At 41.3% G+C, this 25,438-nt stretch overlaps 1 protein-coding gene across 2 annotated transcripts in view; it reads right to left on the reverse strand.

Annotated features, from left to right (window-relative positions):
- RPS6KA5 (ribosomal protein S6 kinase A5) overlaps positions 1-25,062 on the reverse strand; it is a 181,345-nt gene extending 156,283 nt beyond the window's left edge. For both annotated transcript variants that reach the window (XM_030883579.2, XM_060295193.1), the window contains exon 1: positions 24,735-25,062. In XM_030883579.2, the coding sequence (XP_030739439.1) occupies positions 24,735-24,840 (106 nt within the window). In that variant the 5' untranslated portion in view covers positions 24,841-25,062. The remainder of the gene's footprint in view (positions 1-24,734) is intronic.
- Positions 25,063-25,438: the final 376 nt, after the last annotated feature.

Raw genomic sequence — 25,438 nt, forward strand, 5'->3', positions numbered from 1 at the left:
ACACAACACCATAAAACCAACAAAGAGGATTTAAAACCACATATGACCCATGCCTTCAGCAGCACCAGGAGACAAAAAATACGACAACCTTTAAAAGACCTGTAATTGAGAAACAGACCAAATTCGATAGAGTTTCCACCAACCCCACAGCAAGTCTGCAGGTTTAGAGACAGGGAGGGACACATAAGAGCCACTGAAAAAGAATAGAGGGGCACCCAGGGCTTAGACAAAAAAAGACAAAAGTCATCCCCAGAGAGGGTCCAACAGTAAAAGCCAAAATACTCCAACCAGGCCGGAACTTGGTACTTTAAAGTGCTGCTAGGAAAGAGGCTTGAGAGTCAGTGGGATCGACAGAAATCAGGGAAGCACAGCTTCTGAGTGCAAACCAGACAGAGACGGGGAGGCACCCTTGGAAACAGGGCAGTGAAGGGAAAGGGGACAAGAGGGGGGAAATTAAGGATCCCACAGAAACAAAAGAGAAACAAGAGCTATCCCACCCACTCCCTTAACACCATCCAAAAAGCACAGAGGAGGGTGCCATGGAATTCTCTAAGAAGGGAATGAACAGATGCAAGAAAGCAAAAAGCAGGCCACAGACACAGAAAACTACTGTTAAAAAAAAACAGAAAATGCTAATAAAAGCATTTCAGCTGATAAACCCGTCCCCTTCCAAAAGAAAAGCCACAAAGCTGAAGAAAACAGTAACACAACACTCCTAACTGAATTAAAAATCTTCACACAAGCATTTGAAACATGGAAAAAAAGCAAAGCAAAACAAAAACAGTCCTGAAGCAGAAATACGAAAACTAAGAACAGAAATGAGCAAACAAACAACAACCAAAAAAGGAAGAAAGGAAACAAGAGTTGACTGAACTCAGAAAAGAAACAGAAACGAAAGTACACAGACATTTTTCAAATAGACTGTGAGGGGTGCATCCCCCAACAATGAATCCCAGGAAAAGGACAGGAACTTATTGACCAAGGGGTGGGCACATTCATGGCACAACTTGTAGACTAGAGAACTCTCAACAACCCCTATGGGCTGGCAGGTAGGGCCAGCTCACTGAGGATTTTGACAGACAAGCTACCTAAGGCCTATTGATTTCACCTTCAAAAGTGGAGAGGCAGTATAATCAAGGAAGAAGAGAACCTGTTTTGGATTCAGATGAACTCAGTTTAGAACTCAAGTTCTACCATTTACTAAAGCTGTGGTGAGCAATTATTTTTACCACTCTAAGCCCCTTATTTGTAATCTGTGATTGGGTGGGTGGGTGGGTGGATGGATGCATGAACAGTAGGTAGGCAGATGGATGGATGGATGGACAGACACATACACACACAACAACAACAACTGTACCTGTCTGAGCCTGAGTTCCTCCCAAAAGCAGAGAATCAGAAAAGGACCTGTAAATAGGTAAATTCTTTGGAAAGAGAAGGACCAAGGAGGCTGAAACTGGAAAGGAGCTGGAGTCAATACAAGTGTACCTTATTGAGATGCTCACTGCTCTGGGCAACTGGAGCTCAATCTTGCCAAGACTCTCTGAGGAATGATTGGAAAGCTCTTAGATCTGTCTGTGCAAAGACAGGGAAAAGCATTTCTCCACTGGCTCCTTCCCCCTCTGGTTAAGGGCTGCCCTAGGGGGAGCATTAACTTCCAGGCACTTCCAGGCTGAACAAGCCTCTGTGCCCTCCTATCTGTATCTCCTGCTGGGTGGACCTTGGAGAAGCCCTGGAGCAGAAAGGAAAAGATGTATACTTGAGGAAAAGTGAGTACACTTGAGGTAAGACACTGTCGGGCAAAGTGAGTCAAGGCCTGCATGGAAGAGTATGAAGATGATGTGAGGTGGTGCTTCAGAGGCAACTTATAGACTGCAGCTCAGATCCCCTCCTGCTTCCATTAAATGTAAATCAGTCATTGAATATACATGTATCAAATCAGCACTGTACACCTTAAACTTACACAATGTTATATGTCAGTTATATCTCAATAAAGCTGGAAAATAAATAAATCTGTCATTAAGTCTTTTTTTGTTTTACTTTGTTATTGTATTTTATTTTTTTATACAGCAGGTTCTTATTAGTTATGTATTTTATTTTTTATTTATATATTTAATTTTTTGCAGTACACGGGCCTCTAACTGTTGTGGCCTCTCCCGTTGTGGAGCACAGGCTCCGGACGTGCAGGCTCAGCGGCCATGGCTCACGGGCCCAGCCACTCCGCAGCATGTGGGATCTTCCCGGACTGGGGCATGAACCCGTGTCCCCTGCATCGGCAGGCGGACTCTCAACCACTGTGCCTCCAGGGAAGCCCAGTTATGTATTTTATACATATTAGTGTATATATGTCAACCCCAATCTCCCAATTGGTCATTGAGTCTTAAAGGATGAACTAATGTTGCTACTACTTAATAGTGACAGTGAGGAGCTTATCTTGAACTCAAGATAAGTTTACTTTACTCGTAAAGTAAAGTTAAGGGCTTTACTAGGTTACTAGTAAAAAATCCTTTACTAGGATTTTTCTTGTTACTTCCGACCTAGTGAACAATGCTCAAGAGGCATCTGCAGCAACGACAGTCCAACAAAGGCAAGGCAACTGAAGGCTAAGATCCATCAGAGATTAAGGTCTAAATCATACAAGACAAGTAACATCCTGGTTGGTGGTCCATCTTTCTGGCCCCATGACCTATTAGCCATCACCCCAGAGCTCGGTGAGTCAGGGCACCTTGAATGCCACTCTGGCCCATGACGGTAATGACATCCACCTTGCCCCGATGGTAAGGAACACACTGTGGCCTCTGTTATTCCACAACCCCATCATTTCTATGGATACTGGGGAGCCCAGTTCCATGAATGCATTTCCTATCAGCCTCAGCCAGTCTCCCTTCAACAGTGCATTCTGTATTACCTTAGAGAATGAGACGTTTTCTTTGGACCCTCCTAAGGAACATGGTCGGAAAGTGTGTTCTCCAGTCTCACATGATAAATCCACTCTAATATCCTCTTGAGACTTCTGACCTAAATACTCTGCCAAAGCAGTTCTTGCATATTTATCTACTTTAGTGTAGGTCATATTCATGTCCAAGCTTCAAGAAACCATCCCAGCAGTATATAAGGAGAAGGTTACCAGGGTATTAAATCCTGAGTTATGAATAGTGGTCCTATATTAATAAATTCTCCCCTGTCCAGTCTTATTATTCTGCCACTCCTGGTCCAATACCTTCAAGATCCACCCCCCCCCAAAGCCCCCTGCATGCTCCTCCTGTTCCTATCAGTACATATTAGCCAGGACCTGGAATTATTTGCCTGAGTATCTTCTCCCTGATTAGATTATGCTGGGGTTGTGTCTAGTTATTGTTCTGGAGGCAACAGAGATAAGGGATGGGACATATTCTAAGGAGAACGTGCATCATCTTGAGAGGCATCCACCTCAATGGGATCTTTGCATGGTCTCCAAACAAGAGAAGGCTGTTCTCTTCTAACAAGGCATTGACTCTGCCTGTCCAGAGGATTCAGGGAAATTCAGGGGTTCAAGATTCTCAGGCTTATCCACCCAGATGTTCCCTTATGAGATCTTAGGGTCCTACTCATTGGGGCACTGACTTTCGCCCTGAATACCTATCAAGAGTGTATAGGAGAGGCAGAACCACTATGAACCATATAGAATGAGTAACTCATATAGCAGTTTGACCTCACACAGGTATGGGAGGTAAACAGTCTATGTAAGACTGTTGCTTCTGCGTCTAGAGCCGAGCCTAAAGACATCAGGGCAGACAGCTGGAAACGAAAGATGGATAAGACGTGGAACGGAACAAAGAGAAACTGGAATCCCAAACACAATCTGGAACCCATGAAACCAAATAAGAACCCATGTCTGTCTCTCACTACCTATGTGCCTCCAAATCTGATGATGCAGGTAACTGCCGAAAAGCTCCACACGCTGGCCCAGGATTCTAAGAAGCTGATGGAGGTGATCCAACAGGAGCTAAAGGAGCTGCAAGCCTGGCCAGAGCTGAGGCCTGGCTAAAGCTCTACACCAACAGTATGACACAGCGGATCAACAACAATGTGTGGGAGTCTAGTACCAACATTCATATGTAAAAGAAATACGGCTGCTGCTTCGCTTCCGCCTTTAAATCTCCCTCAAAATGTCCAGAGCCCAGAAGGGAGTTCAGGGAAATGGAATTCCAGTGTAGCTCAACTGACACAGTATAGACAAACCCAAAGAAGGTATAGAGCTCTACCGCCCTTAGGACAAAATCCTGGGCCTCCTTTTTTAGCATCATCTGTCCTACGGCTGCAGGCGATGAGGCGCTTCTCAAATGCTGCCACAGAGGCCCTCTTTTCCCAGCGTGCCCTGCATTGATGACTAGCTGATCTAAGTCTGCCATTTTCTTGTTTTCAACGTTTCCAAAGGTAAAATAGGTCAGTCAACTTCAGTCTTTCCAATTACCATACCACTCAAGTCCCAGAGCCATGGCATAACCCAAAACTAACCTTCCATGCGGGGCTAGTCCCAATCCCCATGTCCTGCAGTGGGGGTCTTAGTAACTGTTCTGTCACACATGCCGAGGTTCTCACCCCCCACTACTGCCAGCAATGTGTCTTTGTTGCAGTCTCACCCGTAGGTGATCCACTCCAATGTCCCGTCCAAGGTATGCTTTCTAGAGCCACTTTAGATACTGCAGTTCTAGTAGTTCTTAGCCGGGACTCACGTGCAAGCGGTTTATTTGGAAGGTAATCCCAGTGACAAGGAGTGAGGAAGAACTCAGGAGAATGAAAGAGAGAAAAAGAAAAAGCCAATACAAGCATGCATTATCAACTCAATCTAATGTGGACCTTTTGAGGAACTTACGGGATGACTCTCAGAATTCTCCACTTTAGGATCAATACAGAGAAACATTTAGAGTCGTCCCTTGGTGTTCACAGGGGAATTGGTTCCAGGAGCCTTTTCCTCCACCAAAATCATCTGAGGATGCTCAAGCCCCTTAAATAAAATGGTGTAGTGTTTGCATATAACCTACACAATCCTCCCATATACTTTTTTTTTAACATCTTTATTGGAGTATAATTGCTTTACAATGTTGTGTTAGTTTCTGCTGTATAACAAAGTGAATCAGCCATACGCATACATATATCCCCATCTCTCTTCCCTCTTGCATCTCCCTCCCACCCTCCCTATCCCAGCCCTCTAGGTGGTCACAAAGGTGGTCACAGGCTGATCTCCCTGTGCTAGGCGGCTGCTTCCCACTAGCTATCTGTTTTACATTTGGTAGTGTGTATATGTCAATGCTACTCTCACTTTGTCCCAGCTTACACTTCCCCCTCCACGTGCCCTCAAGTCCATTCTCTATGTCTGCGTCTTTATTCCTGTCCTGCCCTTAGGCTCATCAGAACCATTTTTTTTTGATTCCATATATATGTGTTAGCATACGATATTTGTTTTTCTCTTTCTGACTTACTTCACTCTGTATGACAGACTCTAGCTCCATCCACCTCACTACAAATAACTCAATTTCATTTCCTTTTATGGCTGAATAATATTCCATTGTATATATGTGCCACATCTTCTTTATCCATTCATCTGTCAATTGACACTTAGGTTGCTTCCATGTCTTGGCTATTGTAAATAGAGCTGCAATGAACATTGTGGTACATGACTCTTTTTGAATTATGGTTTTCTCAGGGTATATGCCCAGTAGTGGGATTGCTGGGTCGTATGGTAGTTCTATTTTTAGTTTTTTAAGGAACCTCCCTATTGTTCTCCATAGTGGCTGTATCAATTTACATTCCCACCAAGAGTGCAAGAGGGTTCCCTCTTCTCCACACCCTCTCCAGCATTTATCATTTGTAGATTTTTTGATGATGGCCTTTCTGACCAGTATGAGGGGATACCTCATTGTGGTTTTGATTTGCATTTCTCTAATGATTAGTGATGTTGAGCATCCTTTCATGTGTTTGTTGGCAATCTGTATATCTTCTTTGGGGAAATGTCTATTTAGGTCTTCTGCCCATTTTTGGATTGTGTTTTTTTAATATTCAGCTGTATGAGCTGCTTGTATATTTTGGAGATCAATCCTTTGTCAGTTGCTTCATTTGCAAATATTTTCTCCCATTCTGAGGGCTGTCTTTTCGTCTTGTTTATGGTTTCCTTTGCTGTGCAAAAGCTTTTAAGTTTCATTAGGTCCCATTTGTTTATTTTTGTTTTTGTTTCCATTCCTCTAGGAGGTGGGTCAAAAAGGATCTTGCTGTGACTTATGTCATAGAGTGTTCTGCCTATGCTTTCCTCTAAGAGTTTGATAGTGTCTGGCCTTACATTTAGGTCTTTAATCCATTTTGAGTTTATTTTTGTGTATGGCATTAGGAAGTGTTCTAATTTCATTCTTTTACATGTAGCTGTACAGTTTTCCCAGCACCACTTATTGAAGTGGATGTCTTTTATCCATTGTATACTCTTGCCTCCTTTATCAAAGATAAGGTGACCATAGGTGCGTGGGTTTATCTCTGGGCTTTCCATCCTGTTCCATTGATCTATATTTCTGTTTTTGTGCCAGTATCATACTGTCTTGATTACTATAGCTTTGTAGTATAGTCTGAAGTCCAGGAGCCTGATTCCTCCACCTCCGTTTTTCTTTCTCAAGATTGCTTTGGCTATTTGAGGTCTTTTGTGTTTCCACACAAATTGTGAAATTTTTTGTTCCAGTTCTGTGAAAAATGCAATTGGTAGTTTGATAGGGATTGCATTGAATCTGTAGGTTGCTTTCGGTAGTAGAGTCATTTTCACAATGTTGATTCTTCCAACCCAAGAACATGGTATATCTCTCCATCTATTTGTATCGTCTTTAATTTCTTTCATCAGTGTCTTATAGTTTTCTGTATACAGGTCTTCTGTCTCCGTAGGTAGGTTTATTCCTAGGTATTTTATTCTTTTTGTTGCAATGGTGAATGGGAGTGTTTCCTTAATTTCTCTTTCAGATTTTTTATCATTAGTGTATAGGAATGCAAGAGATTTCTGTACATTAATTTTGCATCCTGCTACTCTACCAAATTCATTGATTAGTTTTAGTAGTTTTCTGGTAGCATCTTTAGGATTCTCTATGTATACTATCATGTCATCTGCAAACAGTGACAGTTTTACTTCTTCTTTCCCAATTTGTATTCCTTTTCTTTCTTTTTCTTCTCTGATTGCTGTGGCTAGAACTTCCAAAACTATGTTGAGTAACAGTGGTGAGAGTGGGCAACCTTGTTCTGTTCCTGATCTTAGAGGAAATGGTTTCAGTTTTTCACCACTGAGAACAATGTTGGCTATGGGTTTGCCATATATGACCTTTATTATGTTGAGGTAGGTTCCCTCTATGCCCACTTTCTGGAGAGTTTTTACCATAAATGGGTGTTGAATTTTGCCAAAAGCTTTTTCTGCATCTATTGAGATTATCGTATGGTTTTTATCCTTCAATTTGTTAATATGGTGTATCACATTGATTGATTTGCATATGTTGAAGAATCCTTGCATTCCTGGGATAAACTCCACTTGATCATGGTGTATGATCCCTTTAATGTGCTATTGGATTCTGTTTGCTAGTAATGTTGTCAAGGATTTCTGCATCTATGTTTATCAGTGATACTGGCTTGTAGTTATTTTTGTGTGTGTGACATCTTTGTCTGGTTTTGGTATCATGGTGATGGTGGCCTCATGGAATGAGTTTGGGAGTGTTCCTCCCTCTGCTATATTTTGGAAGAGTTTGAGGATAGGTGTTAGCTCTTCTCTAAATGCTTGATAGAATTTGCCTGTGAAGCCATCTGGTCCTGGGCTTTTGTTTGTTGGAAGATTTTTAATCACATTTTCAATTTCAGTGTTCGTGATTGGTCTATTTATATTTTCTATTTCTTCCTAGTTCAGTCTCAGAAGGTTGTGCTTTTCTAATAATTTGTCCATTTCTTCCAGGTTGTCCATTTTATTGGCAAATAGCTGCTTGTAGTAATCTCTCATGATCCTTTGTATTTCTGCAGTGTCAGTTGTTACTTTTCCTTTTTCATTTCTCATTCTGTTGATTTGAGTCTTCTCCCTTTTTTTCTTGATGAGTCTGGATAATGGTTTATCAATTTTGTTTATCTTCTCAAAGAACGTGCTTTTAGTTTTATTTATCTTTGCTATTGTTTCCTTCATTTCTTTTTCATTTACTTCTGATCTGATCTTTATGATTTCTTTCCTTCTGCTAACTCTGGGGTTTTTGTTCTTCTTTCTCTAATTGCTTTAGGTGTAAGGTTAGGTTGTTTATTTGAGATTTTTCTTGTTTCTTGAGGTAGGATTGTATTGCTATAAACTTCCCTCTCAGAACTGCTTTTGCTGCATCCCATAGGTTTTGGGTCATTGTGTTTTCATTGTCTTTTGTTTCTAAGTATTTTTTGATTTCCTCTTTTACCTCTTGGTTATTTAGTAGCGTACTGTTTAGCCTCCATGTGTTTGTATTTTTTACAGTTTTTTTTTCCCTGTAATTGGTATCTAGTCTCATAGCGTTGTGGCCAGAAAAGATACTTGATACGATTTCAATCTTCTTAAATTTACCAAGGCTTGATTTGTGACCCAAGATATGGTCTATCCTGGAGAATGTTCCATAAGCACTTGAGAAGAAAGTGTGTTCTGTTGTTTTTGGATGGAATGTCCTATAAATATCAATTAAGTCCATCTTGTTTAATGTATCATTTAAAGCTTGTGTTTCCTTATTTATATTCATTTTGGATGATCTGTCCACTGGTGAAAGTGGGGTGTTAAAGTCCCCTACTATTATGGTGTTACTGTCGATTTCCCCTTTTATGGCTGTTAACATTTGCCTTATGCATTGAGGTGCTCCTATGTTGGGTGCATAAATACTTACTATTCTTATATCTTCTTCTTGGATTAATCCTTTGATCATTATGTAGTGTCCTTCTTTGCCTCTTGTAATAGTCTTTATTTTAAAGTCTATTTTGTCTGATACGAGAATTGCTACTCCAGCTTTCTTTTGATTTCCATTTACATGGAATATCTTTTTCCATCCGCTCACTTTCAGTCTGTATGTGTCCCTAGGTCTGAAGTGGGTCTCTTGTAGACAGCATATATACCGGTCTTGTTTTTGTATCCATTCAGCCAGTCTATGTCCTTTGGGTTTTTTTTTTTTTTTTTTGGCGGTACGCGGGCCTCTCCCATTGTGGAGCACAGGCTCCGGACGCGCAGGCTCAGTGGCCATGGCTCACAGGCCCAGCCGCTCCGCGGTATGTGGGATCCTCCCGGACCAGGGCACGAACCCGCGTCCCCCGCATCGGCAGGCGGACTCTCAACCACTGCACCACCAGGGAAGCCCCAGTCTATGTCTTTTGGTTGGAGCATTTAATCCATTTACATTTAAGGTAATTATCAATATGTATGTTCCTATTACCATTTTCTTAATTGTTTTGGATTTGTTATTGTAGGTCTTTTCCTTCTCTTGTGTTTCCTGCCTAGAGAAGTTCCTTTAGCATTTGTTGTAAAGCTCATTTGGTGGTGCTGAATTCTCTTAACTTTTGCTTGTCTGTAAAGGTTTTAATCTTTCTGTAGAATCTGAATGAGATCCTTGTTGGGTAGAGTAATCTTGGTTGTAGGTTTTTCCCTTTCATCACTTTACATATATCCTGCCACTCCCTTCTGGCTTGCAGAGTTTCTGCTGAAAGATCAGCTGTTATCCTTATGGGGATTCCCTTGTATGTTATTTGTTGCTTTTCCCTTGATGCTTTTAATATTTTTCTCTTTGTATTTAATTTTTGATAGTTTTATTAGTATGTGTCTCGGCATGTTTCTCTTTGGGTTTATCCTGTATGGGACTCTCTGCACTTCCTGGACTTGATTGACTATTTCCTTTTCCATGTTAGGGAAGTTTTCAACTATAATCTCTTCAAATATTTCCTCAGACCCTTTCTTTTTCTCTTCTGGGACCCCATTAATTCGAACGTTGGTGCGTTTAATGTTGTCCCAGAGGTCTCTGAGACTGTCCTCAATTCTTTTCATTCTTTTTTCTTTATCCTGCTCCCTGGCAGTTATTTCTACCATTTTATCTCCCAGCTCACTTATCCATTCTTCTGCCTCAGTGATTCTGCTATTGATTCCTTCTAGAGTATTTTTAATTTCAGTTATTCTGTTGTTCATAACTGTTTGTTTGCTCTTTAGTTCACCTAGATCCTTGTTAAATGTTTCTTGTATTTTCTCTATTCTGTTTCCAAGATTTTGGATCATCTTTACTATCATTACTCTGAATTCTTTTTCAGGTAGGTTGCCTATTTCATCTTCATTTATTTGGTCTTGTAGGTTTTTACCTCGCTCCTTCGTCTGTAACATATTTTTTTGTCATTTTTTTTTTCTTGATGGGTGGGGCTGTATTCCTGTCTTACTGGTTGTTTTGCCTGAGGCGTCCAGCACTGGTGTTTGCAGGAAGTTGGATAGAGCCAGGTCTTGGTGCTGAAATTAGGGTCTCTGGGAGGCCTCACTCCAATTAATAGTCCCTGGGGTCTGAGGTTCTCTGTTAGCGTTTTGGACTCAGAGCTCCCACCACAGGAGCTCGGGCCTGACCTCCAGCCTGGGAACCAAGATCCCGCAAGCTGGTCATGGTAGCTAGGGTTCCGGCAGGATTAAAACCTGCAAAGTTGGAGGAAAAAGCACCCTTCAACATGAGAGTATGCGGTTCCTGAAGGCTACCCAGATGTCTTACATTCAGTAGGCAGTTGGGCGTAACTGATAAGGAACTCAAGAAAGAGACCTAAGCTGAAAATAGAGCCTTGGATGGTAGTCCAAGCCATGATATTTGATTTCCCAGGAAGAGTATATGCAGAGTTAGAGGAAAAGAGGGCTGACAACAGACTACCAGTATGTAAGAGACAAGCAGAGGGATGGAGGCCAGTGAAAGAGGGAGGTGGGGCAGTCAGCGACAAAGCAGAGCCAGGAGGAAGAGCACAGTATCACTGGGTAAAGGAAGGGCAGAGCCCATGCTCAAGCGCCAACCACTCTAAAGGGGTTAAGTAAGATTAAGCAGAGACATTTCCACCAGATTATGAGAACCGGGAGACATTAGTAACTTTAGAGAGAACACTTTTGGTGGGGAGATTGAGTTGGAAGCCTGATGGTACAGCACATCAGAGTGAACAGAAGATAAAGAAGCAGAAACAGCTGGTATAAACTGCTCTCTCAACATCTGGTGGGAAAGGGAATGATAGCAAAAACTAGAGAGCCACGGAGGATTTTTTTTGTTGTTAACAAGATGGTTCAACTGTGTTTGTGGGAAGAGGAGCCTGAGGATCAGGGAAAGAGGGGAAAAAATAGAGTGAGTTCTCTGAAGATTTCAAAAAGAGGTGTGAGAGCACAATATGACTCAATCATCTTCATTTAACATGCCTGGATTTGTTCTTCACATACCAACTAGGAAATACGTAGTTAGCATCTAATTTACTGGGACCAAACCAATGAAGTTGTAAAATAACTTTTCTTGTAAAACCTTGCATTTTCTTACTGAACACTGCAAAAACATAAGCATCTTGGACTAATTTAGTTTCAGTCAAAAGGTGACAATTGTATGCAGTGAGAAAAAAATCTTTCTCTGCTATTTCAGTTCTTTTTTCCCTTTTTGTCAGGGAGAAATAATTTATAAAACACTTTACCAGATAAACTCTCATTTGGGAGTGTCCAGCATTGTACTGACAGCACATACACAACTCTGAAATCTAAAATCTTTAACCCGTCTGCAGGGTCCAGTTAGCCCCATCCTGAGGACTACGTGAGACCTTGAAACTAAGCTAAGTGGCTAGCTCATTAGTTTCCTTTTAACTGCGCTGTGGTAAGCTATTCTGAAGCTGTTTAGATTTGTGGTTGGGCCTCAAACCATGTCTCTGGACAACATTCTGCTGGAGGCAGAACAAAGTTATATTTAATATCTGTGTACTTTAAAACAACGCTGCCCACTTTTTCTCTTATTGCTGGGGTCACTTGCCCTTAAGACTCACTGTACTTTTGGTGTATAAACAGCAGTGTTTACTTATCCAATTGATTCTGCAATTACATGATTGAGCCAATATGAAAACTGAGTCAATAAGAAATGCTTATAAAGCAATAACAACCAGGCTTTTTTTCCAATACATGTACCAAATAAATTTAACTAGGAAGAAGAACTGAACTAAATATAAAACACTTCAAAAAGAAGAAAAAGAACATTATGCTTACTAAGAGTTTTGGCATGATCCAGAGAACATGTTCAGGGAATGACCTCTGTGGAAAGCACGGAAGCATTTTAATGGCTATGCCTGAAAACCTCTTTCTGTACGTTGTTCTACAACATTCTACCATAAAATTTCATCTTATAGTACGTGAATTCTGTGTCAGGACTTCCCTGGTGGTCCAGTGGATAAGACTCCGGGCTCCCAGTGCAGGGGTCCGGGGTTCAATCCCTGGTCGGGGAACTAGATCCTGCATGCATGCTGCAACAAAGATCCCACGTGCCGCAACTAAGACCCGGTGCAGCCAAAATTAATTAATTAATTAATTAATTATTGAATTCTGTGTCAACTTTTTGTGTTTTTCTTTATCTAAAAAAAATTTAAAGGCCAGAATAACACTGTTTTAAAACAATGAAGCTATTTTTCTCTTCTTGAATAAAGAATTGCCTTTCTTCACAATTCAAAGAAGAAACAAAAAATCCAGGTGCTCAAAACTCCCGTTACCTTCCTGCCACCAAATCTACAAATGCACCTGTATCCGCCCCCTCTTCCCTTATCATAATAGAAGCAATGGGCCTTCTCCTAGCAGAGGCCAACTGCCGCCCTCCGATCCCCATGTGCCCCTTCTCAGGGACCTCGATCCTCTCCGCTATCCCCGCTTGTTCTGTATTTTCAGTATCTCTCTCTGTTTCTCCCTCTCTCTCTTTCTCTGTAATGGATTCACACTAAATGTGTTCTAGCATCACTCATCTTAAAATAACAAAAAGTAACCCTCCCCCTGAGCCACACATTCCCCTCTGGTTAAGCCGGAACCAAGCCTCTCAAAAGTTTTCACTTGCATCCACTCCTCAACCCATTCCAATCTGGCCTCTCCCACCAAATCTCCACTAAAATTGCTCTTGATAAGGCCATTACCTGCTCAGTCAAATCTGACACATACCCTTTGAAGCACTTTTTCCTCCTTGCCTTCCCTAACACCACAACTTTTCTAGGTTTTCTTCTGGGTTTTTTTCTGGCTGTTCCTCCTCTGTATTCTTTCTCAGCAGCTCCTTTCTGATCCGTCCTCTACATTTTGGAGTTTTCAGGGCCCGGTTCTGAGTCCTCTTCCTTTTTCCATTTGACAATTTCTCATAAGATGATCTCTCTACACCTGGGCTTTAAAGTCATCTAAATGCCAGTGATGCTAGAATTTCTACCTGCAGCCCAGACATCTTTTCTGAGCTCCAGACCCATGTCCCACTGATGAATGAAAGCACAATAGTTTAGATGAGCCTGGGGGCCAGACCACTTGGGCTTCAAAACTAGTCCTTCTACTTACTTCCGGGGTGATCCTGTGCAAGTTGGTGACCTTTACAGTTTCCCCATCTGTAAAATTAGAATAATAATAACAGTACTTACTTCATAAGTGATTGTGTGGATTAAGTGAGTTGATAAAAGCACCTACTGATCCTTTGTAGCACATAGCAAGGCTTCATTACCATGATTACTATTACCATATGTGTCCATTAGAATACGTCAAAGGTATCTCAAAACTTGACCTGTATACAACTGGGTCCTATCTTTTCCGCCCACTCCAAATGCAACTCCCCTGGTTCACCATCTGTGAGTTCTAAGGCAGAATTCTAAGATGACCCCAATGACCCTTTGCATGACCTCCTTCCCTTCAGTGACTGAATATGATGAAATATCACTCTTAGGATAAAGGGATTTTGTTGCAGATGTAATTAAGGTCCCAACTCAGTTGACCTCACAATGGGAAGATTGTCTAGGTAGTCTGATCTAATCACATGAAGCCCAGAGAAGATCTGGAAGTCAGAGAGTCAAAGCACGGGAAGCATGTGACACACCTTTGATGCCTGAAGATGGAGGGGCCAAATGAGAAGGAATGCAGATGGCCTCTACCAGCTGACAAAGGCCCCCGGCCGACAGCCATCAAGGAAACTGAGACCTCAGACCAATGACTACAGGAACACAAATCTGGCAACTACAGCAATGAGCTTAGAAGTGGACTTTCACCCAGAGCCTCCAGACAAGCACTGTGTCTGGCTACCATCTTAATTTCAGCCATGCCATGGAAAATTTTAACTTACCAAATTGTGAGCTGATAAATGGGTGCTATTACAAGCCGCTAAGTTTGTGGTGATCTGTTATGCGGCCACTGAAAATTAATACACCATTTGAACAAATGGTACCTTCAAACATATGTTTGTTCCAGCTCGAAAATCCCATATCACTACCACACCAAGTTCTGCTGATTCTGTCTCCTAAATATATCTCAAATATATTCATGATTCTTAATCTCTAATTGTTACCCAATCCAAACTTGTATATTCCATCTGAACTTCAGCAATAGCCTCCTAACTGGTCTCCCTTCAGACAATCTTTCCTTCCATCCTCCTCACAGCAAGGGAGTCATTTTTTACAGTACAAAACTAATCTCTGAAAAATCCTTCAACAGCTTCACACTGCACTCAGGATAACGCCTGAATGCCTCATCATCACCTACAGAACCCTGCACGAACAGCCCTGGCTACCTTCTCAGCCCCGTTTCCTGTGACTTTCCTGCTTGGACACGATGCTCAAGCCACAGAGACCTTTCTTCCAGTAACCCCAGTGTGCCAAGCCATTTCCCACTTCAGGGCCATCTGTGTTACTTCCTTTGTCAGAAATGCTTAACCTCCCCCCCTACTCTTCACCCCATGATAGCCAGGGCCTCAGCTTGAACATTCCCACTTCCCTCACCCATCCCCTGAGGCCCGGCCACCCTGTTAGACTCTCTCATAGAACCTGTACTTCTTCACCGTTTATCACAATTGCAATCATATGGTTAGTTGCATGATTATGTATTTAAGGTCCTTCTCTTAGGTATAGTTCAATGAAGGTAGAAGCCATGTCTAATTTGTTCCCTGCTAAAACCCAGCACCTGCTATGGTGCCAGGCACACAGTGTCAACAAATCCTTAATGGATGAATAAAACCGTGGCTGCTTTGCCCAACTTATACATGACAAAATTATGTCAAAGTTACAAGTTTGATTTGTGTGTGCCCATTAGATTTGTCCTACTCTAGCCCTAATTATGATGTTTCCTTACAAACAAAGGACAGTGGTATAAAGGAAAAATGGGCAACTTCATGGGAAAGGGTTAATGCAAATCTACTGCTAAGTGTTCATGCCCTCTTAATGCAACACCATTCATTTAGATATGAAGTGCAACATTATCCTTATTACGTATTTTAAATAGTTTTTCCTTTAGGAAAAACATATAATTCCACTCCAGTACCGAAGTGGTTTGAGGACAGAGTACTTCAGTTGACTGAATTTTCCTATTAATGATGGGATATCCCACTAATGTAGAAAACTGCCTGGTACAAAGACAGCCCTGTGTATGACTTCCACCATCGTGCCAATAAAATTTCTTTTTAAAAGTATGCCTTGATTTTATTGATTTCTCATTATGTATTTTTAAAAAACTCTAAAATGGTATTAATTAATCAGAGACCTCACTTTTTTTTCTTTTTAGAAGAAATATAAAAATAGCACGAACATCACAACAAAGATTTTATTTAAGAAGCAAAATACTGGGTAGAAAGTCAAATATCTTTCCATATTGTCCATCTTACTCATGGTTTGTATCTATGTGTTTGTATATAAATGCATTTAATTATATATTTACCTAATTCCTGTCTTGGCCCAGAAAAGACTTAAGGCAAAATAACTAAAGCATAAGAAAAGAAGAAAGATTAGGGACAGAAAATGACACCAGGAAGAGGCTCAAGATGCATGCCAGACCACAATTTTATGTGGTGTAGGCTTGAGATGTGAAGCATTCTAGCCACCAACTTGATAAAAGAGGTCTGCTCCAGGGATCCACTTCACAGCATTCCTATGAAAAACAGAAGAGCTGGTCAAAGCAGCTCAGCTAGACTTGGTACTAAGATCAGAAAGGAATGTCTTCTTGGGGATTCCCTAGAGACGACATCATTCTACTTCTACTAAGAATGACATTTGTTACCATTTTCTACTAAATAGCTGTCTAAATGACTAACTGCTTCATATTGTTATCCTATTCAGTTACCCAAGCCTGAGGCAAAATTATCTCCTGGTTCATCCAATCTTAAGCAAGATGTCTTAGCTCCCTATTGCTGCTGTAAAAAATTACATAAACTTCATGGTTTATGAACAACATAAATCTGTCTTATTATAGTTCTAGAGATCATAAGTCTCAAACCAGGTCTTAAGGAGCTAAAATCAAGCGACAGTAGAGCTGCATTCCTTTTGGACACTCCAGGGGACTATCTCTTCTTCACCGTCTAGAGCCTGCTCACGTGCCTTGGCTCATGGCCCCCTTCCAGTAACGGCTTCAGTCCAATCTCTGATGCCACTGTTGCATCTTCTCTCCCTCTATTTCCATTCTCACAACACCTTCTCTCTGACCTGCCGACCTCCCTCTCATAAGGACCCTGTGATTACATTGGACCCACCTGGATAACTCCCCATCCTTAATCACATCTGCAAGGTCTCTTTGCCACGTACAGAAGCATTTACAGGTTAGGACATGGACATCTTGGGGAGAGGAGGTGCATTTTTCAGCCTACCACACAAGACTCTATTTACCTGTTTGCAGCTACCTGCAATTTACAAATTGTAATGATGTGTCAGAAAAATAACAATGTAAGGCCCAATTTACATAATAACAGTAAAGCCACAAATGGAAAACTTAATCAAAAGTTTTTTTATTTCAAGAGTTAATCATAGGATTCTTTTAAGTACCAAGTTCACCTTCTTTATTCCAAATAATTTGATATACAAAAATATTATTTACACAATGTTTTGTCAGGAACACACTAGTTATATAAAAAGAAGCACACTGCCACAAAAACTTGAGTGTGAAATAAATAAAACTGCAATACCAAGTACTGTGTCAAAAATCGGGAACTTTAACTCCCTATTCTCTCTGCAGTCACAGGGCAGTGTGCCTACTGAGTACTAAAAAAAAAAAAAAAAAAAGTGAACTAGCCAGCTCACTCACAACTTTAGGAAGGTATAAAGTCCAGAGAACTTCCTTGACTTTTTGGAGGAACCGATATAGCTGAACCCATGGGGGCACTGCTAGAGACAAACAAAATGAGGGCAAGATTCTATTTTAGACCCTATTCATCTTCCCTGAAAAACAAGAGGAATGTAGGAGTGCTCATACCACTGAGGTGCACCAAGATCTGTAAATCATTACAGGAGCTCAAAGGAGAAAACTGTGACAACCCCTCCCTCCCACAGCATTTTGGGATTGACATCTCTCAACAGTGTATTTAATTGTGAAGCTTCAGTCAACACATGATGCTATTATGCTAGATTTTCCCTAGAGGAATTTTCACCAAGCATTATCTTCTTTTTCAGGGTAAGAATTCAATCCTGCCCATCAGATCACTTATGTCTCCAGGAAGCTGAGATTTCATGATTTTTTTCTTGCTTTGCAGTACAGGTTAATGTTGGGTCTGATACAACAGTCGACTTGTCACCTGAGAAGCTTCCCACCAGCAACCCCCGCCCCCGTTATAGACTGCAAACACAAAATATACTTGAATCCCCCTTGATTTAAGGGCTGAGATGCCACCTACTTTGCCCAAATATATCATTTTCTTTTCTTTTTTAAATTAATTAATTTATTTATTTTTGGCTGCGTTGGATCTTTCTTGCTGCGCGTGGGCTTCTCTTGTTGCGGAGCACGGGCTCTAGGCACACAGGCTTCAGTAGTTGTGTCACGTGGGCTCAGTAGTTGTGGCTCACAGGCTCAAGAGTGCAGGCTCAGAAGTTGTGGCACACGGGCTTAGTTGTTCCACGGCATGTGGGATCTTCCCAGACCAGGGCTCGAACCTGTGTCCCCTGCATGGGCAGGCAGATTTTTAACCACTGCGCCACCAGGGAAGTCCTAGATCATTTTCTTAATCTCTAAAACTCATGGTAGAAATAAGAGATTTTCTTATAAGTCTAGGCTCTACAGAATTAAGATAGGGTACTATCAAAAACCTATTTATATTTTGACCATCCAATGTATCCTATAAAGCTAAAGATAGAGCACAAGTTCTGCCTACTCTTCTCAAGGTGAGGAAAGTGTGAAAAAAAGGGAAAAGTACAAACACAAAATATATTTATACATGTATAATATAAAAAGGAGAGCTGCACTGTTCTCACAGATAACTAAGATTGTCACTGAAATTTTTCTGTGTCTTTTTGTAGATAATCATTATGTTCCTAAAAAGCTACATATAAATAAAATCATTATAAATGGAATCATATTCAAAGAGTATCAGGGAATTCTTTTTCAATGGGATTCAATCATGAATCTTCTGGCAAAACAGAATTATCTTTTAAAGTAAATCAGCACTTCTGACTTTTGTCTATACCAAGATTTCCATAGAAGTTCCATTGAAGACCAACTTAATGCTGGTAAGTACTTCGGATATAACTCAGTCCAACACCTTTACTTTATGGATCAGTAAACTTAGGCTCAGAAAGGCGAAATGATTTATCTCAAGTCACACAGCAAGTTTGGGGCAGAGCCAGAAATATAATCCACCCTCAACCTCTGTTAGCCTTTACTTAGAAGACCCTAAGTATGGATGACAGCAATCAAATATGTACGATCTTTAATTGGAGGCAGAAATCAATCAAGTGTATTTTGGGGAAACCAGACGGAGACATCACAGAAAAACAAAACTAGAGACAAATACCTCTTATGAATATAGACACAGAAATCCTCTACAAAACACTAGCAAACTGAATCCAGCATGGTGTATAAAAAGAATTATACACATTACCAAGAGGGATTTATCCCAGGAATACAAGTTTGGCTTAACACTCCAAAATTAATTAATGTAATACACCTCATCAATAAAAACAAACAAAAAAACCACGTGATCATCTCCCTAAATGCAAATAAAAATCCGATGCCTTTTCATGATTAAAAACACCCAAACAAATTAGGAAGAGAATTTCCTCAATCTAATAAAGGGTATCTATGAAAAACCCACAGCTAACTTCATACTTAATGGTGAAAGACTAAAGCTTTCCCCCGCTAAGATCAGTAATAAGACAAGGATGTGTGCTTTCACCAATTCTATTGAATACTGTGCTGAAGGTTCTAGCCAAGACAATTAAGCAAGAAAACTAAATAAAAGGCATACACATTGGAAAGAAGTAAAACTATCTCTATTTGCAGATGACGTGATCTTGTAAGACATCCAATAAGAAAACATTAGAACTAATATACTAGTTAGGCAAGGTTGCAGGATACAAGATTAATATACAAAAATAAGTTATATCTCTATATACTTTTAGTGAATGATCCAAAAATTAAACTAAGAAAATAATTATTTTACAATAGCAGCAAAAAGAATAAAATATTTAGGAATAAATTTAACAAAAGAAGTATAAACATATAGTCTGAAAACTACAAAATGTTGAAAGAAATGAAAGAAGATCTAAATTAATGGAAAAATATTCCATGTTCATAAATCACAAGATGGCAACACTCCCAAAATTGATCTACAGATTTAATGTAATCCCTACCAGAATCCTAGTTGGCTTCTTTGCAGAAATGTTGACAAGCTAATTATAAAATTCATGTGGAAATTCAAGGGATCCAAAATAGCCAAAACAATTTTGAAAAAGAAGAACAAGGCTGGAAGACTCACAATTCCCAATATCAAAACTTACTAAAAAGTTACAGTAGTCAAAACAGTGTGGTGATGGCATAAGGACAGACACAAAAATCAGTGGAATTGAATTGAGAGTCCAAAACTAAATCCATACATCTATAGTCAATTGATTTTTGACAAGAGTGCTGAGAAAATAAAATGGAAAAAGAATAGTCTTTCAACAAATGAGGCAAAAACCTAAATGTAACAGCTAAAATCATACAACCCTTAGAAGGAAACAGATACAAAATCTTTGTGACCTTGAATTAGTCAATGATTTCTTAGATACAATACCAAAAGTAAGAGAAAGAAAAGAAAAAAATTGGACTTCATCAAAATTAAAGACTATAGTGCTTCTAAGGTTATCACTGAGGAAAAAATAAAAGATAATCCACTTTATGGGAGAAAATATTTGTAAACCATATATCTAAATACAGATCTAAGGGATCTGTATTTACAATACATAACTCATATCTCAATAATAAAAAAGACAAATTAACCAATTAAAAAATGGGCAAAGGAGCTGTATAGACATTTCTCCAAACATATACAAATGGCCCATGAGTACATGAAAAGATGCCCAACATCATTAGTCATTAGGAAACACAAATCAAAACTACAGTGAGATACCACTTCATACTCACTACGAATGGCTATAAGCAAAAAGACGTACAATAACAAGTGATGGTGAGGATATGGAGGAACTGGAGCCCTTGCTACTAGAACTGTAAAGCAGTGAAGTCACTTTGGAAAACTTAAGTTAAACATAGACTTACCACGTGATCCAATAATTTTACTCTTAATATGTACCCAAGACAAATGAAAACATAGGTCCATGCAGAAACTTGTACACAAATGTACATAGCAGCATTATGCACAACAACCAAAAGGTTGAAACAACCCAAATGTCAATCAAATGATGAATGGATAAAATACAGTACAACCACACAATGAAATATTACCTGTCAATTTAAAAAATGAAGTGCTTACACACATTACAAATGGATGAATCTTGAAAATACTATGTTTAGTAAAAGAAGCCAGTGATAAAAGAGCACATATTATAAAGTTCCATAATAAGAAATGTCCCTAGGCAAATACACAGAAAGTAGAATTAGCAGTTGCCTAGGGTTGGGGATGGGTTGTGGGAATGTGGAGTGACCGATATAAATGGGTAAGACATTTCTTTTTAGGGTGATGGAAAGTTCTAAAATTAGATTGTGGTGATGGTTGTGTAACTATAAAATTTATTGAATTGTACACTTAAAACAAGTGGATTTTATGGTATGTAAATTATATCTCAAAAAAGCTGTTTAACAAAAAAAGACATTGCAGCTTCCCCATTCAATCACTTGTTCTGGGGGAGCCAGCTGTCATGTCATGAGGACATTCAAGCAGCCCTATGGAGAGGTCCACATAGCAAGGAACTGAAGCATCCTGCCAACAACATGTGCGTGAGCTGTCTTGGAAGGGAACCTCCTGCCCCAGACAAGTCTTCAGGTGAATGCAGTCGTGGCCAACATCGTGACTAAAACCTCATGAGAGACCCTGAGTTAGAACCATCAGGCTAAGCAACTCCTGAATTCCTGACCCACAGAAATCATGTTGCTTTAGGCCACTAAGTTTTGGCATAATTTGTTGCACAGCAATAGGTAACTAATATCCCTTCCTTGACCCTCTCCTCAGTGTTAGGCTCTCTCTCCTAATGACAGATATCTAAGGAAATGTCTTCCCAGCAACCCTTCCTCTTCTAAGAGTTTAGTTTCCCCCCCCCATCCATATGTTCACCATAGTAGCTGTCATGTTAGTAGAACATGATTCTATTCCCTGGCCTTAGTTGAACAATCCAAAAGTAGGCACCTTACCAAAGCCAGGCTAATAAAGTCCTTCGCTAATATTTTTGTACCTGAAGCTGATAAAAAGGCAGTGTCTCTCTGGTACCGAGAGCTGTAAGATATAAAACTTGGGGTCTGTCAATAGCCATGTTCCTTCCCACGTGGAAAAAGGTGAACAGCAGTGGAGAGGAATGAAGCCATCACATAGAGACAAGCAAAGAAGCAAAGATTCAAGATGGAGAGAGTACAGACAGCATCAGTCTCTGGTTCCAGGGATTCCTGATGCAACTCAGTCCTTTCAGTGGGAAGACCACACGTGTCTTGTAACCCCAGCATATAAAACAGAACTCAGTACATAAGAGGTAATGAAATACTTATTGAATAAATGAATAAGATAACCCTTCCAATAGTACCCCCTCTTTTTTGTTGCTGTGGTTCAACAGAGTTAGATTTGAAACCTAGAAGTCCTAAACCTCTTCTTTGCTAACTTTATACTCTGTATATCCTTCTATTATTACATTATGACAATATATCCTAATTACTGGTTTACATGGCCTCCTCCTCTACCATCAGAGGGCAAGAAATTTTCTCATTTTTTTGTATCATCAGTACCATTTAGCCTAGAAAACAGAAAGTGTCAAGAAATGTTTAACTGATCTAATCAATCCTTTACTCTTGTGATCTTCAGATTTGCATGCAACCAACATCTCCTGAGCGCCTAATCTGTGCCAACCAAACCAACAGTCTCATTCAATTTTCACACTCGGTAGATGAGAGAAGTGAGTGTGAAAGAGTTGAATTGACTTGCCCAAGTCTACATAGCTAGTAACTGGCAGAGCTGGGATTTGGAACCAGGTCTTCCAATTTCATGTCCAGGGATGCCATGCTACTTGGTCTACACTATTGGAACACTTTCCATGTTCTTATATGTAACTTGTTGCCTCTTCACTCATCCTACAGCAGACAATACAATGTTGAGCACAAACGGGCAATCGCCAGCTGCTGACTTGATATGACTATATGCTTGTCCACATTTTGAGAAGCAAGGGACCACATCAGATCAAATTACTTTGGTGCCTATTATAGCATCATGTGCTGACAGGGGCCCAGTTGGCTGAAGATGAGAGAATCTTTCAAGCTATATTTTAACAGTGTTTTTGACCACTATATCCGGTCAGTTGTTCCAGCGTTCAGCAATAAATCAAAGTGACTGTTCATTTCCTTTGACAGTTAACAGTACTAATGAATTCAGTATAATCTCACCATCCATCAGAAAAATTTCTAAAATGCAAGCTTGAAGCTGATGATTCACAGAGTAGAGAAGGGGAAATAAAGCAGTTCTCATTGTTTTCTACAAAACTAGCATTGTAAAAAAATTTTGAAAAACTAGCATTGTTTGCAAAATCCAGAAACTGAGCAGTTGGTTGACTACTAATAAAGTAGGTTGCTCCTTGGTCATTTAGCAAAAATCTGCTTGCTGCACCACTGTCAACTGCTGACGAGCATATGATTTCAAGTAGCTTTTGCTGTACAGAATGAGTCTACATACATAAATCAGTGAATCGTTATGTAAGAAAAGAAAAAGAAATTCAAAATTTCCACACCAGAAAACACCTGACACTGAGCCTGGCAAAAATCATATATTAATACTGAATAAATGTTTACTGAATAAATTATTGAATAACCCTTTGAAAACATCAGTTGTCTATTAAATTGAGAGAGAAAAATCAAACCAGCCAAACATACACAGGTTACATTAGGAACTCCAAAAAATTATGGAGTAACTGGCTCAAGATATATAACAAATTCACAATGACCAAAAAAAAAGATTTTAAGCCAATGTTTAAAAATGTTGAAATAAGTAAGCATGCATTTGACATCCCTCTTAAATTAAGTCACCACACTGGCACTCAGTGTAACGCTAACCAGCAATAACAAAAAAATAAAAGAACAGGTGACAGATCTAACTTTGCAATCTGTTCAAAACAGTTAACAAGGTGGTTGTTTCAAGGCACGCACTTGAAACCTGCTATTTAAGCTCTGTGTCTCCACAATAAAAGAATATCCCAATATGCCAAAGAAGCTGAATCAAAAGCCTTAATAAACACAAGAACATTTAATAGTAATAATGAACAATTCATTAAAATGTATTATCTGTTCAGAAGTGCAAAAGGATCTCTAATAGGAGACTGGGCTCCACATATATAAACCCAACCTATACTGATTAGTCCGAATAAGCATTTTCCAAAATGAACAACCCATAACGAATAACGTAACAAGTATAAAGCCTGGGACGACTCTAGTGATCGCAAACATCAGAACGTGAGCGCTTAAGCTGTATAGTTAGCCGCTTTTACCTACAGCTTCAAATTTACTGAGCCTTCTTCTCAAGAGACCTTTGAAAGAAATTTAAGGCCAAGTATAGTATTTCATGATGATTGCAAATAAAGGCACTCAGTCCCTGAGCCCGCGATCCCTCTTTATATCACTAGAGACTGGACTCCTGAAAAGGCCGGGGGAAAGCCACCCTTTCATCTTGCAAAGGACCGCAGCACCTTAGGGACCCCTCTACGGAAGCAGAGCAGCGGAGAAGTGAGTCATGCTCCAAAACTAAGCGTCGTTCACCCTACACTGAGGAAGGCGCACCTTTCACCCTAGACAGGATGCAGTGACAGATGTGGCACCTGTGCGGGAAGGGGGCGCGAAGACATCCTCAGAGTCAGTGCCAACAGGCAGCTGTGGGCTGCTCCGCGGGCCCTAACGCCCCGCGCCCGCCGCTCATTCCCGGGCTGGGGAAAACTTTCCGCCAGCTCCCCTCGGGCGCGCCCCCACCTCCCGGGACCCCCGGGCTCCCGCCCCGTCCGAGAGGCCCCGCCCAGGGCCCGCCCCCCGCGCCCTCGGCACGGCCCCGTGACCCCAGCCCGAGCAGACCCCTGCGTGCCCTCAGGGCGCGCCCCCACGCCCAGTCCGGCCGGCAGAGGGCGGGGTCGCTCACCCGTCCGCAGCTCGTGCTTGACAGTGAGGAGCTGCTCTCCCCCGGCGCCGCCGTCCCTGCTGGTGTCTGTGGCGCCGCCACCGCCGCTGCCGCCCTCCTCCTCCATCTTCTCCCTTTCTCGATCCCGCGGGGTCCTCCGAGGGGACCCGGGAGACAGCGGACGCCCGGGCCCTCACAGCTCCCGCTGCAGCCCCAGGAGCCGAGGTGCGGCGGCTCCAGAACTCGGACGCCGAGACGAGTAGCTTTCCCGCTCTGGCCGCACGGCTAGCTCCTCCGCCTCCTCCCCCTTCGGCGGGCACCGCTAGTACCGCGCAACCAAACCGCCCTCTGCTTCACCGCCTCCTCCGTCAAGCTGCTCCGCCCACAGCCAGCAAGCCAGCCATTCGAGCTGCCATCGCTTATTGGGCAGAGGGCGCGCGCATCTGTCAGCGCCGGCTCCCATTGGACAGTCGTCTCTGACGCGTCACGAACCGCCCCGCCCCTCTCCTCGAATTGTTGTTGCTTGGCGGAGTGGCAGGAGAGGGAGGAGCGCGACCGCTCCGATTGGTGAGACCGGAGTTCTGCCCCGCCCATCTCCGCTGGTGCGCACGCGCAGTCAGAACGTGCCCGTCCCAGACTTTCCCAGAACGGTCACACCCCTCATTCCCCACCTTCGATCTGTTAGTAAACAGTGTCTAGTAGTCAGGAGGCGCTCGGGATCTGTG

The sequence above is a fragment of the Globicephala melas genome, chromosome 2 (genome assembly GCF_963455315.2).
Source record: "Globicephala melas chromosome 2, mGloMel1.2, whole genome shotgun sequence".
NCBI lineage: Eukaryota > Metazoa > Chordata > Mammalia > Artiodactyla > Delphinidae > Globicephala > Globicephala melas.